The sequence below is a fragment of the Onychostruthus taczanowskii genome, unplaced genomic scaffold, assembly GCF_017590055.1.
Source record: "Onychostruthus taczanowskii isolate IOZ18803 unplaced genomic scaffold, ASM1759005v1 scaffold15, whole genome shotgun sequence".
NCBI lineage: Eukaryota > Metazoa > Chordata > Aves > Passeriformes > Passeridae > Onychostruthus > Onychostruthus taczanowskii.
The window spans coordinates 11,738,341-11,753,560 of NW_024498685.1; the positions used below are offsets into that span (position 1 = coordinate 11,738,341).

A 15,220-nucleotide genomic window follows, 5' to 3' on the forward strand; every position below is an offset into this window, starting at 1 on the left:
TGTTCTGACCTACTCCCGTGATCGGTAACCGGGAGAGACTTTGGGACTGCGGGTTAAACACGAGTTTCCGTGACACACGTGGCTTTGGCTTGAGGGGCTCCGAGCAGGGTCAGAGGCTGTAGAACAGCCCTGGTCCTGTCACAAAGCCGGACCTGCTGGGTTAGAGGCTGTAGGACAGCCGTGGTTGTGTCACAAACCCAGACCTGCAGGGTCAGAGGTTGTAGGACAGCCCCACAGCCCTGGTCCTGTCACAAACCCGGACCTGGTTCTCTCCTGCACACCGTTCTGGTTCTCACGGGATAAACCTTCCTCCCCTCTTTCTCACCAAGAGATTAAAACCACTTAATTTGGGCTCTGATTTGCAAACTCGAGACTCCACCTCTTCTGTTCGTTCTCCCTGTTGCTGGCTCTCTGGGGAGTGGTAAGGATTTTCCAGGTGTTTGCAGCTGGTTTCTGGGCCTGAAAGGTGGCTGTGCCTGAGATAAGGCAGAGAAAGACTTCCTCTGCCTTTTCCTGGCTGGAGTTGCCTTTCTCCTCATTGCTGGGGAAGGGGAAAGTGCTACAACTTCCTCAGCAAAACCCAGCTGCAGCAGTGGGATGAATTGAAGCAGTGACACTTGCTGCAGTCTGCCTCCAAGGTGCGATAATTTGGGCATTATGATGGATAATGAAGTGGAGGAGACACAGGGGTGGCCTCATGGAAGAGGGGGAGCAAAGGCCAGCTGCTGTGGAACACAGAGGTCTCAAAGCTGGCAGGAGCAGAGTTCAGGAGATTGTGGCATCACATGCCTGTCATGAGAACCAGCACAGGCACTTTTCACACAGCCAACATGCAGTTTTGATGATTAGCCTGTGGATGGACAGGGAGAGCTGTGCTTCTAGTCACTGAAATTGTGGAAATGTTACTTTCAAAAGTGAGCTGTCTAATTGCTCTCTGATGTCCTCTTTGATGAGCTGCTCCTAGGGACAGGGGAGTTTCAACTGCAGCCATCCCAAGAATTAAACAAACATTTATAATGCAGTTGAAAAAACATCGCTGTTAGGAAAAACAGCTAGCACAAAAGTCTGCAAATACACTCCAGTTCCTTTAAACTAAAGGTGTGTCATGCTTTTTCTTAGTAAATTCAAGCTTTAAATTAGTTCATGCGTGGGGAATCCAGAAACTCGAAGGTGAAGTCAGCTCAGTTCTGATACTTGTTGCCATCCCTTCCCAGGGATCTTTGTTTAAACAGGCTGTGGTCAAAAGGAGCTGGGTTAGGTGTTCAGGGCAGGGGTAGGAAAGGCTGACACCGTGTTTAAGTGGCACCTTCCAGCCTCTGCCTTATGCTGCCTGCTTTAAAGAGAGAACTGCTTTTGCCTGCCATTTGCTCTGCCTCTAAATATGTGCCTGAAACACAGCAGCATGCTAAACACAGCACTTAACATGTCTTAGTGCTGTACCTTAGCTGGTAGCAGTACTCAGAAAGAACAGGGTAAATAAACCCTTACCTTTATCTTTCATGGTTGCTAGCAATGCTCACTGCTTTTGTCACTCAGGCACTTCAGCTTTTGAAGGTTTTACAAGCCTGTGCCAGCAGCTTTAACACTAATTCAGGTGATTTGCTCTGTTTCCCACACAGCTTTGTGTAGAATTAGAGTTTTCTAACAGAGACATCTAGTGGTAAGATGTATTTTACTTAAAAATACGTTGTTTGTGTCCTTTTCTGTGTCTGTTTTTCCTGTGCTTGCTACATAATGTCATTATCAAAGCAGGAGATCTCTGATGTTGCCATTAGAGAGTATCTATTTGTTTATTTGTTATACTGACAAGCCAAACTCTTCACCAATCATGGCACGTAGTGCTTTCCTGTGTGATTTTTTTAAAAAAAATAAATACATTTTTGTAAAATTCCTTGGTTCTTCCCTCCTTATCTCCTTCCCTGGTACCCATCACTGTGCCTTAGTAGAAGAAGGTGTTTCCTTGGAATAAAGAACAGGTGCATGTTCCACAGATGAAAAGACCCTGATGTGCACAGTCAGAGGCTCACCACCCTCATGCACTGATGCCTTTGCCATCCAAGAGTCGTGCAAAGAAGCTGGACAAAGAGTTTTACAAGTTTTTTCATTCCACAAGGACTGTTTGCAGAGCTTGTGTGCTGAGCTTCACCACGACGCCTGCAGGGATGGGAATGAGCCTGCCTCTCCTGCTCTGCTCTCCAGCTCCCTGGGTTATAACAGCCCAGATGTTTCATGTTTTGTCATGCTTCAAGGAGTACCAGATGCAACTTTTAATATCACTTTACAATGAAATATTGGAATATATCAGTGAGAATCTGTTTTGGAAGTGCAAGCTGCTTTGGTTTAACTGTGAGGATGCAGACAAGGGACCATCCCCTCTACCCAGTCTTGGAATGTACATGGAATATTGGGTCCAGTTTCTCTTTCCAGTAGGAAAGAGAGATTGATAAAACTGTCACAGCTTCAGCAGAGGGACAGCACAATGGGGCTGGGGCTGGAGTGCTTGCCCTGTGAGGAAAGGCTGAAAGAGTTGGGCTGGTTTAGCCCAGGAAAATGAGGGAAAGCTTGGAGCAGAACAGTCAGGTGCTGGGACAGGTTGGGCTCAGAGAGAGGCTGTGCAATCTCCATCCTTGGGGACTCTCAAAACCCTCCTGAATAAAGCTCTCAGCAGCCTGGTCTGACCTCAGAGCTGATGCTGCATTGCTCAGGGGGTTGGACAAATGATCTTTGAAGGTCTTCCAAATTATTCTATGATTATATGTTTTATTACCTCTGTGTGTCTATGTATGTCTGAAAATATATATATATATACACACACACATATATGTATGTATTCTGAGCAATGACTAATTAATTGCAGTTGTTTTGCAATGTTCTTGGATTCTTAAAAAAACCCATTATCTATCTGTGTTGCTCAGACCTTCTAGCTGAAGGGCCAAAAATACATTCATTATGTTTCAATTTATATATTTTTAATTATAGTTGGTATTTCTGAGCCATCTACATGTGAGAGCTAGCCTGTTGGTAAGTGGCATTTGGATAATGAAGTGTTACATCCCTTTTCAAAACAGCATAATTCTGGTCTAATATATTAATAGCTGGTTTTAGCCTGTGCTGTGGCTCTGGTTCTTCACTGTTCTAACACTTTTTGAATCTGGTGGGTAGTTTTAATCAAATTTGAAGGACAAGTAGATTGTCTTGGAAATAAGTTAGGCTCTGGGTGGAGTGACCACATCAGTTCTTTTGAACTGAAAGGCAGGTACAGATCAGCAATTACATGAATTCTCATTGCAACTGTTTTATTTTGGCCTTTATGGCAGTAACAGAGTCCTGTTTTACTCATGGTGGGAAGGACCACATGAGGACAGCTGGGTTTTTTCTCAAGAAGGGAGAGAACAACAGGGGACTTGGGCCTGCAGGAAACCTGGTGTTCTGCAGCTCACTTCCTGAGGAAAGGCTTGTCTGGTTTCCAAAGTGCTTTGGAGGAGGACACCATGATCCATTTTGGGTGATCCGTGGACAGCACTGTGTGATTTCACTGATGGCACAAGGCAGCAGAGCCAATTTCTAGCTCAGGGCTCAAACTTTGGTGTCCTGCTTTGAGTGTCTGGATGCTGATGACTTGGAGACTGAGCTTCTGTCATGTAAAGGAAGACCCACATGAAATTAAGGACCTCTTGGTCCATATCAAGTGTCACTCTGGAAAAATAATTACGGCTTTTGTCTTGACAAAGGTGAATAACCCCAAAATCTCTAAACAGCTTGCACGGTGAGGCAGCTGTAACAAGACCTGATCCCAAAGCCTTTTCTGTCCTCTCAGTGGCTTTGCTCAGCTCTGCGTGGCCAGCTGGGGTCAGCCTGTGTCCAGCTGAGCTCCTCCTTTCCCCACGGAAGGCTCAGGACACAGTTTGGGTCTCTTCTCCCGAAATAACAGCTTTCATCACTTCCCTTCCCATTTTATCGTGCGCTCATGGTAGGAGCAGGAGCACACATGCTGTCCCTGGCACACAAAATGAAATAACCAGTTGAGGGGGGCAGCTCCTTTTGGGAAGAGTGCTGCCTCAAAATGCTTGTGAAACGAACGCCTCAGGCGTTCTTGAGCTTTCTGTTTCACCATCTGAAGGGATGCCATCAACACTTTTTTTTTTTTTTTAAAGCTTCTGTAAAGCTTAGTCTGTTTTATGAGAAATGTGCTATGAAGCTTAGATATTTATGTAATTATCCTAATGAAGTGGTTTTATTTATTGTTTTCTGAGGAAATGCTCGGTATTTTTGGATTCGTGTTCTTCAAAGAGAGGAGATGAATTTCCTGTTAAGGAATTGAATATGATTTTTTCAGATGTCTTCAGAGAAAAAAGTAAACTAGAAGAGTGATTACAGAATATTGGCTAATTAGCTGTAGTGTAACTGCTTTAATTACTTTTATCCCTGAAGCCACATGACTGTGCAGATGACTAGCAGATGACTTATTTAAAAAAAAAAAAAAAAAGACATGTTCACACTGCAAGGTTAATGAGCCTAATTAAATATAGTTTTCCTTAGCCAGATACTAAATCATAAAGCTTGGGGGAATGAGGGAGGGGGAGAATCCAAAGGCAGTCAGTTCTATTTCAAAAAATGGTTTTATTCTGATATTTAATGAAAAAAAAAGAGAAAAGCTGGAATTGTGAGGGATTTTTCTGAATAAAGGCACTTAGATCTAAAGATTTGATGAGACCTCACACGGCAAACTTTGAAAGTCTATTTAGAGACAATTACGCTGAGACATATTTGTTTTCACTTACCCATTGCTTTAATTAATGTAGGAATGGGCTTGAATAAAAGGTCTGTGTTATATGGAAGTCTCCATCTGCTGCTGCATATTACCAGAACCTTTGTCCTTCCTTGCCGTGCCATTTTTATTGCACCATTTTATTTCCTGTAGTAAAAGCTGCATGATGTCTCACATTAAGTTGCACAGAAAGGATGGAGTTCTGATTTTTTGTTAAATTATTCCTTTTTTTTTTTTTTTTTTAATTTTTACTTTTATGCCTGTGCTGTGCACTGTGGTTTGAGTTCCCACTCTCAAAAGAAATACTTGGAGATGCACTTTCTGTGGTGTTTTAGGGACTCTTGCATCCCATGCACAAAAATGAGATATCAGACATTACTGAGTTGCCATGTGTCAGCTACCTTTGTGACTAGCCTTGAGAGCAGAGGGGAAAATGTGTCAGACAGTGAAAAGGGCTTAAACCAAAGGATTTTGTCCTGTTTGCAAAGAACATGCAGTCAGCTACTGCTGATCAGCTGATATTTGGTGACTTTCACAGGTGACTTCGGGCAAAGCAAGAGGAGTAGCTCATTTCCACTTCCACTCTCCTTCCACACCTTTTCTCCCTTTTTTTTTTCTTTCTCCAAATGGATTTATAGTTGATTATTCCCTTTAAGCTGATCTAGTGTGCAGGGCTCTAACATCTTAAAAAGTTTGCTTAGATCTGTGTCAGGATGCTCAAGAGTCAGGTTGGGTAGATACAACACCTTTACCAGACTGAATCCTCTACAAACAATGACTAATGAAGAATTAACCTACTCATGGGCAAAACTTGTGTCCTTTCATTTAAATTGTCATCTCAAACTTGAATTTTCCCTAACAGACGCTGTCTTCACTTCTTCACTTCTCCCAAATGATTGTTTTTATAAATATAACTTGAATTTTCCCTAACAGACTGGACACTGTCTTCACTGTCTTCACTTCTTCACTTCTCCCAAATGATTGTTTTTATAAATAATTTACTAGCTGGTTTTCTTGATTGTCTTCAAAAGTATAGAAAGAATAGGTTAGGGCAGACCAGTTGAAAGGATCCTTATTAGAGAGGGAGAAGCTGAGTTCCTCATCTAGACTGCTTGCTTTGGTTTTATCACATTTTCCAAAGGGGCTGAAAGGTCACTGTGCACCCAGGAGGGTTCAAAAGTTATTATAATAAATGGGATTGTGATTAAATGATGCTCCCTCAGCACTTGGCACAGGTAGCAGAAGAACCATAACGCAGGGTTTGTGTGTCCCTCCTCTAGATATTGATTTATGTGTGATTTTCTCCCCCATAGACTTTGTCAATGATAGGCAAAAAAGGAGGAAAGTGGTAGCCATGGATTTTTAGCAATTTTTTCTCACCTGCTTTCTACAAGTCAGCTGAGCTGAGCTCCTTGCCGTGGGGGCAGAATGGACAAACCTGTGGCCTTGAAATTGGAAAGAATAACAAGGGTTTGTTGTTTGACTTGCTTACAACTTTCCAAGCTCCCCCTTTTCCTTGCTGCCATGCAGTGAGTCTGATACTAAAAGAAATTTAAAAAATCCATAAATCCAATCTTTAAAAAAAATAAAAATCCATCAATTCCTTAGGATCCCTTTGAAATTCCTTCACTGATTTATTTGTTCTGCTTTTAGCTAACACTTTGTGGGTGCCACTCACTTATAGCTTGTATGTGGTAATAGGACAGTGGCAGCTTACTTATGCTCAAAACAAGATTTTCTTCAGCTGTTTCATGTTGTCCTGCATTTCCTCTGAGTCATCTTTACCCTAAATTGTTTTTTGTAAGTCTAGGAAAGCAAGCTTTTATTTACACATACTTTGGCTAGTACATTAGTTTTCTACATTTTTTTGGCTATTAAAGCTATTCAGTAGGAAGAAAAAAAAATATAAGATTTCTGTACAAAATTAGTGATTTTGTCTACCAGCTTTTTTTTTTTTAAGTTTTAAACCTTTTTTTTTTTTTAATCAATATGCTCATTGGAAATGCAATTTAACACCGTAGTAAAGAAGATTCATAGAGTGACATGCTCTTAATAAATTCAGTCCCCCAGAATTATTATCTCCTAGTGCCTGTCTTTGCCCATGTCCATATTCTGACCTTAACTGGGGATGATATTTGATGATTGATGGTGGTGATTTGCTGATGATTGGTGGTTAATGATTGTTGATGTTATTTTCAGAGTGTTTTCATGGAATGTTTGTACGGTATTTAGAAGAATTATTTATGTTTTGGGATGTGAGAGATTTTGAACATACTCCAGTTTCTTTTTCCTGTGTGCTCTCATGAGCAGTCTGTGTTTGATAATATTAAAAATTACACTCTGGATTTACCATACTAAGCAGAAATTTAAAGATTTCAAGAGCCTGAACCCTCAGTTCTCCTTTTTCAGTCAGTTACCCTTTGTTAAGCAGTGGCCAATATTTGGCTCTTCTGGCTCCAGACAGTTTAATTATTTTAGTACATGCTGTGCATCTGCAGCTCTTTGAGAATTCTGGAACCTAGAAATAAGCCATCAAGCAATGGCAGAAGGCTGTTTTGTACATTTTATTTTATTTTATTTTATTTTTTTCATGCTACATGTGTAATAAACTTATATTTAAGTTTACAAGACAGTGTCTCTGTCTCATCAGCACTCAGTTAATTCACTTGTAATGGCACACAAATCATGCTGTTTGAAATACCCCGTTCACAGATCATTTTCTAACAGAAGCTGAGGTTATTTTGGACTGGTGATAAGTACACAAGCCATTAGAAGGACATGAAAAGGCAACACTCTCTTCAGAGGTTCCAAACTTTCTACAGCTTCCTTCTGAAGTACCACACCATATATTAAAAGAACACAGAAATAGATGAGGTTTTTTTTGTTGTTTGTTTGTTTTTCTCTCCCCAGAACTTGGCTGGATCTCAAAAGTGTATGTGAATCGACCTGCAGTGGTGAGGCATGCAGAAGAAATTAAAAAATGGAGAACTCTGAAAGGTAATTGGCAAGTAAGTGCTCTTCTTATGCATTCTGGTCCTGTATTTTTAAAGCAGTCACTCTCCCTCTCCAGGCTGTAATATTGAATTTTTTTCAAGATACATGTAAACTTAAAAGATGTGCTTGTCCGTGTCTTATTTTAGTAATTTGTATTTGATGATGATGGGATGGAATAAGGTGATGCATTTATCCAAACAAGTTAAAAACCTTATAACTCATGACTGGCAAAACTGCAAATGGATTTAAGTCATCTTTATTCATGACTGGATTAAATTGTGTATTACTATCCCTCCACATTTATTCTGTTTTCCAGACAGACTTCTCTGCATGCTGCCTTCTTATTTTTTAATTTTAAACCTGTAAGATATGATCATGGTCCCTGTCAAATTTGACCTACCTGGATGATTTTTCTTTGCTTAAACATTCTCAATGTGTGTGATTTCATTGCTTAACTAGTTTTTTAAGCTAAAATTCAAAAATCCTGACTGTCTGTGGCATTTGGTGGGGGGAAGGAGCCCACTAATGTCAGGAAAACTGACTTTTCAGCTGCTGAGATAAGGTAAATGGTTGGTTATGGTCCATCTTAGCATAAAAAGACAAACTTTTTCTCCATTCACCAAGCAGCTGTTCTGCCAACAATGCTTGGGATGCCTCCCCTCTGCACACTGAACAACTTGTTCATGTGCAACAGCAGCTGAAAACCTGATGGAGGATCAATCTTAAGAGTGGAATGTAACAGAGCAAAGCAAGAATAATTTAATTATACTCAATTCTTAAAAAAGTTGGTCAAAATAATTGACAGCATGCAACCATTCTGGGGTGGCTGAAGCTGTGTTCACAATGAGCACAGATTTTGGGATTACAGTTTGGGGATAATTTGGTGTAGGTGTAAGGTGCTGCTGGAAGGTGATAGAAAAAAGTTTCCTGCCTGCTTTTCCTTCCTGAAAGTTTGTGCTTTGTGTGTTATGATTAAATTTAAAAAAATGGAGATAAATGGAGGAGATTTAAACATGAGCTCAGCATTTCTTCAGAGTTTCTTATGATGCCTTGAGAAGGCTGCCCTAGAACAGGCTGGATGGAGTTCCAGAATAAAGCAGGGATTTATTCAAAGGGTCTCCTCCATGGATGCACCTTGGGCAGCACCAGAGCCCAGCCAGGGCTGCCCCCAAGATGAACCCAAATGGTCCCAAAATGCACGAGCGCTCCCGGGGTCTCTCCCTGGGATCAGCTCTGCTCCATGTGCACATTGCAGTTCAGTGTCCAATTCCAGCTCAGCCCCTGCACTCCCATCCTGCTTGTTTTTCTCTCTGCAGCCCATGGGGTTTGTGCTCCTGGGCTGAGATTTGGATCATTTGTCCTTGGTGCCCAGCTGGAGCAGGAATTGTTTTGTCTCCCTGCTCTGTGCACAGAGCTCACCATCAACACAGCTTGGGAACAGATGTTTATTCCTAACACTTCTCCCCTCTCCTGTGTAGAAACACAGGAAAGAAAACCAGAGAAAGAAACCCAGAAACACAGAAACCCAAGCAAGGCTTTCCTTCGAAGGGTGTCAGAAGCATCTCTCCTCTGTTTGAATGCTGTCACAGCAGGGCAGTCATGTGCTTTTTTCTTAACAGAGGTGATTTTGAACCTGTACATGTTTGAATGCAAGCAGCATCACAGATTCCAATTGTATAGCCTGTTTCCCAAAATACCCAGTTGGAAAACCCTTTTAAAACCCCTGAAGTTTACACCAGTTCTTGAAACCCCCTGACTACATCTGTCTTGATGACTGTGATTCATGCCAGAGGAGAGGAGACAAAAATTCCCTCAAACAGAGAATAAAAAAATCCAAGTAAAAGTAACATAAGACTATTTCTAGGGAAAACCCCTTTCAAATAATTATAGGATGAAAGGAGGAAGCAGAAACAATCAGTCAGACTTAGACTAACAGAGGCCAGTGATGGTTCATTACCCCACTGCCATTGCAAACTCTCACCCTGTACAAGTGCCCTGTAAGAGAAGTCAGCTTTGAGTGAAGCCATCACTGTAAATGAGCATTTTCTGGAAGACCTTCAACAGATAATTTAAAACAATGTCTTAAGCTCAACTTTTGTTCAGCAAAAAAAAAGCTCATAAAATTTTTCATTATGCTTCTGTTCCGTTCTTTGATTAATAAGTCTTTTAAAATTCTGAAGCATTTCCATCTAAAGACTGCTTTAACCTTGTCACCTGCCTCTTGCTTTTGGGGGTGTGTTGTGCACCGAAATTATGGATTTTTTAAATTATTTTTTATTCCTGATTCACACAAAAAGAAGTGTATCATTTTGAGGAAATACCCTCTGTACTATTAGATGCTGCTGAAGACAAATATCTGCTAGCCTGTCTATCCTAAGCCATTATTTGCTCATATGTTACATCCTATACATTTCCCCATTGTCAGAGTGAGAGCCAGGCTTCTGATTCCTGCACTTCTAAGGCAGTTTGGCTTTGGAATTGCAAACAGAAACGCTCCATTCCTTGCTTTGTTCCCTTTGCAGGCAGCTTGGCTGCTGAAAGCTGTCACCTGCACAGACCTCACCACCCTCTCGGGCGATGATACTCCTTCAAATGTTCAAAGGCTGTGCTTTAAAGCAAAGCACCCTATCAGAGAGGATCTGCTCAAAGCCTTGGACATGCATGATAAAGGTATGGTAGCTTTTGGGGTGTGTATTTTCTAGAGGAAATGTCTGTTTCCTCGTTGTTTTCTCACTTTTCAGAAAGGACCTTGGTCCATTGCTTGAAGTGGTGTGGGCCAAAGGGAAATCAGGCCTCTGATTGAAGCCATACACATAAAATATCAAAGATTAGTAATTTTTAAAAAACAAACTCGGATTTGTGGACTCTTCAGGCAGTTGAAGTATAAAATATGAGGTCAATTATCTGAGAGTTGAAGAGCATTTTAGCTGGAAATGCAGGAGGGCTGCATTAACATAAAGACTGCTCAGTTGCTGCTGGGCTCAGTCTGGCTCCACAAGTAAGAACAGAGCTTGGCAGTGCAGTTTCTCTTGCAGCAATTTGCTGATCAAGCATAACTGTGATCAAGTCTTAACTGTGTGTGTTGGCATTAAACTGTGAGTCTGTCAATAAAAATCTTGGAGTTTTAACTCCTGCTAACGCAGGCTTCCTCCCAGGGTCAGGTGAAGGAAGGTGAGGGAGGAAACAGCATGAGAATTACCTGGACTATTTGAGCAGTATAACAACACACATCCCTGGTGTGCTGCTTAAGATCCTTGTGAGAACACGGGAGTGGGAGGTGAGGACAATGCACACGTGCTCATGGAGAAGGTGGAATTCTCTGTATGAAAAAGGGAACTGTGGCTTTTGCTTTTGCAGGTATCACTGTTGGAGCAGTTTGTGTGTATCCTGCGAGAGTCTCTGATGCTGTGAACACCCTCAAGGCTGCTGGTTGTAACATACCAGTGGCTTCAGGTAAGCTTTATTCAAGAATATCCCATTAAATAGTTTGATTTTATAAAATACATAGAGAAATCCAGAAGTTTGGACTTGCTTTTGTGTCAGGGTGTAAGGTAAAAAGGTAACAGGTGGAAGGAAGGGAATGGAAGGAGAATTTTCTTCTGGTATAATCTTTTGTTGTCTTCCGACTTCAAGCTTATCAGGAATGCCAAGTCTTTGCTGGAAGCTCTTCAAAGAGGCCTTTAAAATATATCAGTGTTTTTTTCACCTGGACAGAAGAAATTGAGATAGAGTGCTGGACAAGTATCAGTATACACGTAGATGATGATGATGATGATGATGTGAATTCTAATAAAGGTTTATTTTCCCTATCTTGTTTGGCTTTTAAGTGTAATCCTGTGTCAAGGTTTAGCCCAAGGCAGCAGCTGTGTGCCACACACCTGCTCATACATCCACTTCCAGGATGGAGGGGAAAAGAGAACTGGAAGAGTAAAAGTGAGAAAATTTGTGGTTTCAGATAAGAGCTGCCTTTCTGTGCACTCCCAGCCTACTCACCAAGAAAAGGCCTTGACTCTGTGCTGGCACTGCTCTGCACTTACCAAACCACCCCTGTAGAGCCAAGGCTGTTTCCTGCACAAATCCAAAACACTCCAGGTACAATCAGGATAACTGTCCCAGACTGAAGCAGCACATCCTGCAGGCTGACTTCAGGGCAGCTGTGGGCAGAGCCAGGGGTTGTTGCCTGCTGAGCAGGTTCAGGACTTTCACATCCAGAATCTAACAGGGTCAGCTCTTCTCCAGTCATCACACATGAGGGAACAAGTCCTGAATGTGCAGGAAGCAAGAAGTACAATCAGAGAATTGCTCAGGTTGGAAGGGAGCCCTGGATGTGATCTGGCCCAACCCCCTGCTCAAAGCAGGGGCTGGCTTTGAAGTTAGATCAGGTGTTTAATGCTAAGATACATGTGAGGTTTTTTTGTTCTTGTTTCATTGTTGTGTAGGGGAAAAATACATACTAAATGCATTTATATGTCAGAGAGAAAGGCAATCTCTGACAAAGCCATTATTTTTTCCATTTCCAAAGTTACCTTTGGGTTTTATACTTAACCGTCATAAACATAATCTTAAATAGAACTCGTTGAAAGCAATTTTTGCTATATTGTGATTTAACCATTAAACAGCATTGTTGTTATTTAAGTCAAGATACCACTTAAAATAATTGGAGAAAATTAAAAATGTATATATTGCTTCATATCTGAGCTCCTTGTTTGCTCAATCTGCTGGAAGAAATAGGTATTGTGCTTTTATCTAGGCTGCTCTGGAAAACATCAAGGCATGTGAAAGATCTTTTCACAAAATGCACTTAGCTTGCTGGACATCTGCTTTTAAGGGTAGAGCCAATGTTTCTTATTGGTGAAGAGAGAGTAGGATGAAGTGCCTGTAGATTTTTAAAATCATGGCAAGCACTAAAAAAAAAAAAACCCAAAAAAAAAAAAGTTCAATTTTTTTGGTGTATTACCAGGAATATTTTCAATTTTATGGTCGATTTATAAAACTAAGACATTCATGAAACATTTCTTCCTTCTACCTGCACCCCTTTGATGCTAGTGGCTGCTGGGTTTCCATCTGGACAAACTCCTCTGGAGACCAAACTGGCTGAAATAAGGCTGGCAGTGGAATATGGGGCCCGAGAGATTGACATTGTCATTAGCAGGAGTCTGGTGCTGACTGGCCAGTGGGAAGGTAAGTAAAAAAGTTCCTTTGGCAAAGGAAAACCTTGCTATATGCACATGCAAGGTCTGTCTTTGTCCCTTTCCCAAATCTCCCCCAAATTCCTTGAAGAATTTGGTCATTACCCTCAGAGTAATCAGGGGCTCTGAGCTAAATAAAAACTATTTAATCAATTTATGACAAAGAGTTTTATTTTTTGAGAGGAATGCTGTTGGAAGTTATGTTAGGCTGGGCAGGCAGAATGACTTTGTGTTTTGAAAATTCAGGTCTATTCCCTCCGTGCCTTTAGAGGACTTTGTACAGCATTGAAAAAAATAGCAACTAAAAACCTAATTATTTGAAGAGTTTTGTTAAAAAGCCCAAGGGGCTGCTAATGTAGATGATACCTTTTAAAATATACATGTTTCATTTCTTCATGAAAACACGTATTCTAGTTGTTTTCTTTTTGCTGAAAGTTGAGGGAACAAATTGACTGTTGGTATTATTATTGATGTTCTGGCGTCTGTAGACTACTACTAATTAGTAGGAACAATAATGCTGAAGATGGTTTTTGCTCTAATTGCATCCTTAATGTACTGTGAATGGTTTGCCTTAAGTGCTGACAGTGCTCCTATAACTAATCTCCATGTGAAGGTAGACACATCATTGTCTTGGAATGAATTTTCCATTTAGCTGTATAATGCAGTGCCATAATATCCTATTTATAACAAAGCCCTGGCACCTGACTTTATTTAAGGAAATAACAGAAATCATGGTAATAGATCATGTTTTCTGGTCTTCTTTCAATTAACAGTTAGAATTGAACCAAAACCCCACGTATTTCTGCATCTGTGTTTTCAGGACTGGTTTCCTTGCTGTGATATCTTGGCCTCTTTTGTAGGATTTGCAATCTCCATACTTTTGGTCTTAGTTATTTAAGAATTTTTTTTTTTTTTTTAATATGAAGGAGAACTCAGAGGAAAAATACAGGGCATGGATTCAGAGAGAGAGTTTGGATCATGACTGAAATGAATGGGAGATGAATTACTCTTTGTGGTCACAAATTACAAGGGAGGAGTGCACAGACACTGCAAAGATGGATGTGATATAAAGCTGTCACTTTACTAAATAAGTAAATTAGGGATGGCTTTTAATTTGGTGTGCATATTCTTTTATCCAGAGCTGAAGTCTTGAAAGGTTGAAGACCATCCTTATTTTATATACATATTTTACATATATTTTATATATATATATATAAAAACAATTCTATATATAATATAAAATTGTTATATAAATATATATAAGATAAAATATATCTATATCCATTTATCGATATTATATAATAGAAATAATATAAAATATAAATAATATCGATAGGTCATATTAGTTATAACTATAACTATAAATATAACTATAAATAACTATAACAATAACTGTAACTATAACTATAACTATAAATACATATACATATAAATGTAATTTTTTTTTTACCAATGGCAGAATTTAAATAATTTCCAAATGATTTCCTAAGTTTATTCATGAATCTGAATCTGTTTGTGACACGTGTTTATGTGATCTTGAAAAAAAGCTACTTCAGGAACAGAATTTACTTGCCACAGGGATGCCACAAGGTGAAAAATTACAATATTTAACTTTCCTATATAAAAAGAAAAGTATTTCATTAGGTGATCTGGATATTTTGGTGAAAACGTAGTGTTCTGTCTTCTTGTTTAGATTTCAATAGATATGTTACCTGTGTGATTAGGAATAATGTAGAATAATCCATAAAATACTTACAAAGAATCCAAAAGAAGGAACAAAGAAGGATTTTTTAGGCTAAATCCCTATATTACATAAAATTAAATAGTGCAAATTAAAACCTGTGCCTGTGTTTAAGGTGCTTCATCAACTAAAGCTGCCTTGCAGTTCTATTATAACTTATGCTAATTGTAGTAGTCATTATAATAATAATAGAAATAACAATAATAATAATAATAATATGCTTCTATGGGTATTTTCTTCTGCTGACAGTCTTCACAACTTCTGAAGATATTGAAAAAAAAAGTCTATGTGGTGGAGTGCTTTTTAGTTCATTTTTAGCTTTTCTTCTTGCCTGTGCAATAATTGGGGTCACCACAATAGAATAGTGTTGCTTTGTGATTTGCTTCAAAGGCTTGTTTGGTTATTAAATATTTTAGTGTGTGTCCAATTATGTCAAGTTATTTTAAAGAAGTTCTTGAATATTGCTGGAGCTCTTTATGACACTCAGAATGCATTTTCCAGATCTTTGTGAAGAAATTGTTAAGATCT

At 39.8% G+C, this 15,220-nt stretch overlaps 1 protein-coding gene across 2 annotated transcripts in view; it reads left to right on the forward strand.

Moving 5' to 3' along the window:
- DERA (deoxyribose-phosphate aldolase) overlaps positions 1 to 15,220 on the forward strand; it is a 47,524-nt gene that overhangs the window by 258 nt on the left and 32,046 nt on the right. For both annotated transcript variants that reach the window (XR_005952215.1, XM_041398772.1), the window contains exons 2-5: positions 7,679 to 7,776; positions 10,285 to 10,432; positions 11,120 to 11,215; positions 12,809 to 12,943. Coding sequence is in view for 1 of the 2 variants with exons in the window: in XM_041398772.1 (XP_041254706.1) it covers positions 7,679 to 7,776; positions 10,285 to 10,432; positions 11,120 to 11,215; positions 12,809 to 12,943 (477 nt within the window). In the remaining variant the exon portion in view is untranslated. The remainder of the gene's footprint in view (positions 1 to 7,678; positions 7,777 to 10,284; positions 10,433 to 11,119; positions 11,216 to 12,808; positions 12,944 to 15,220) is intronic.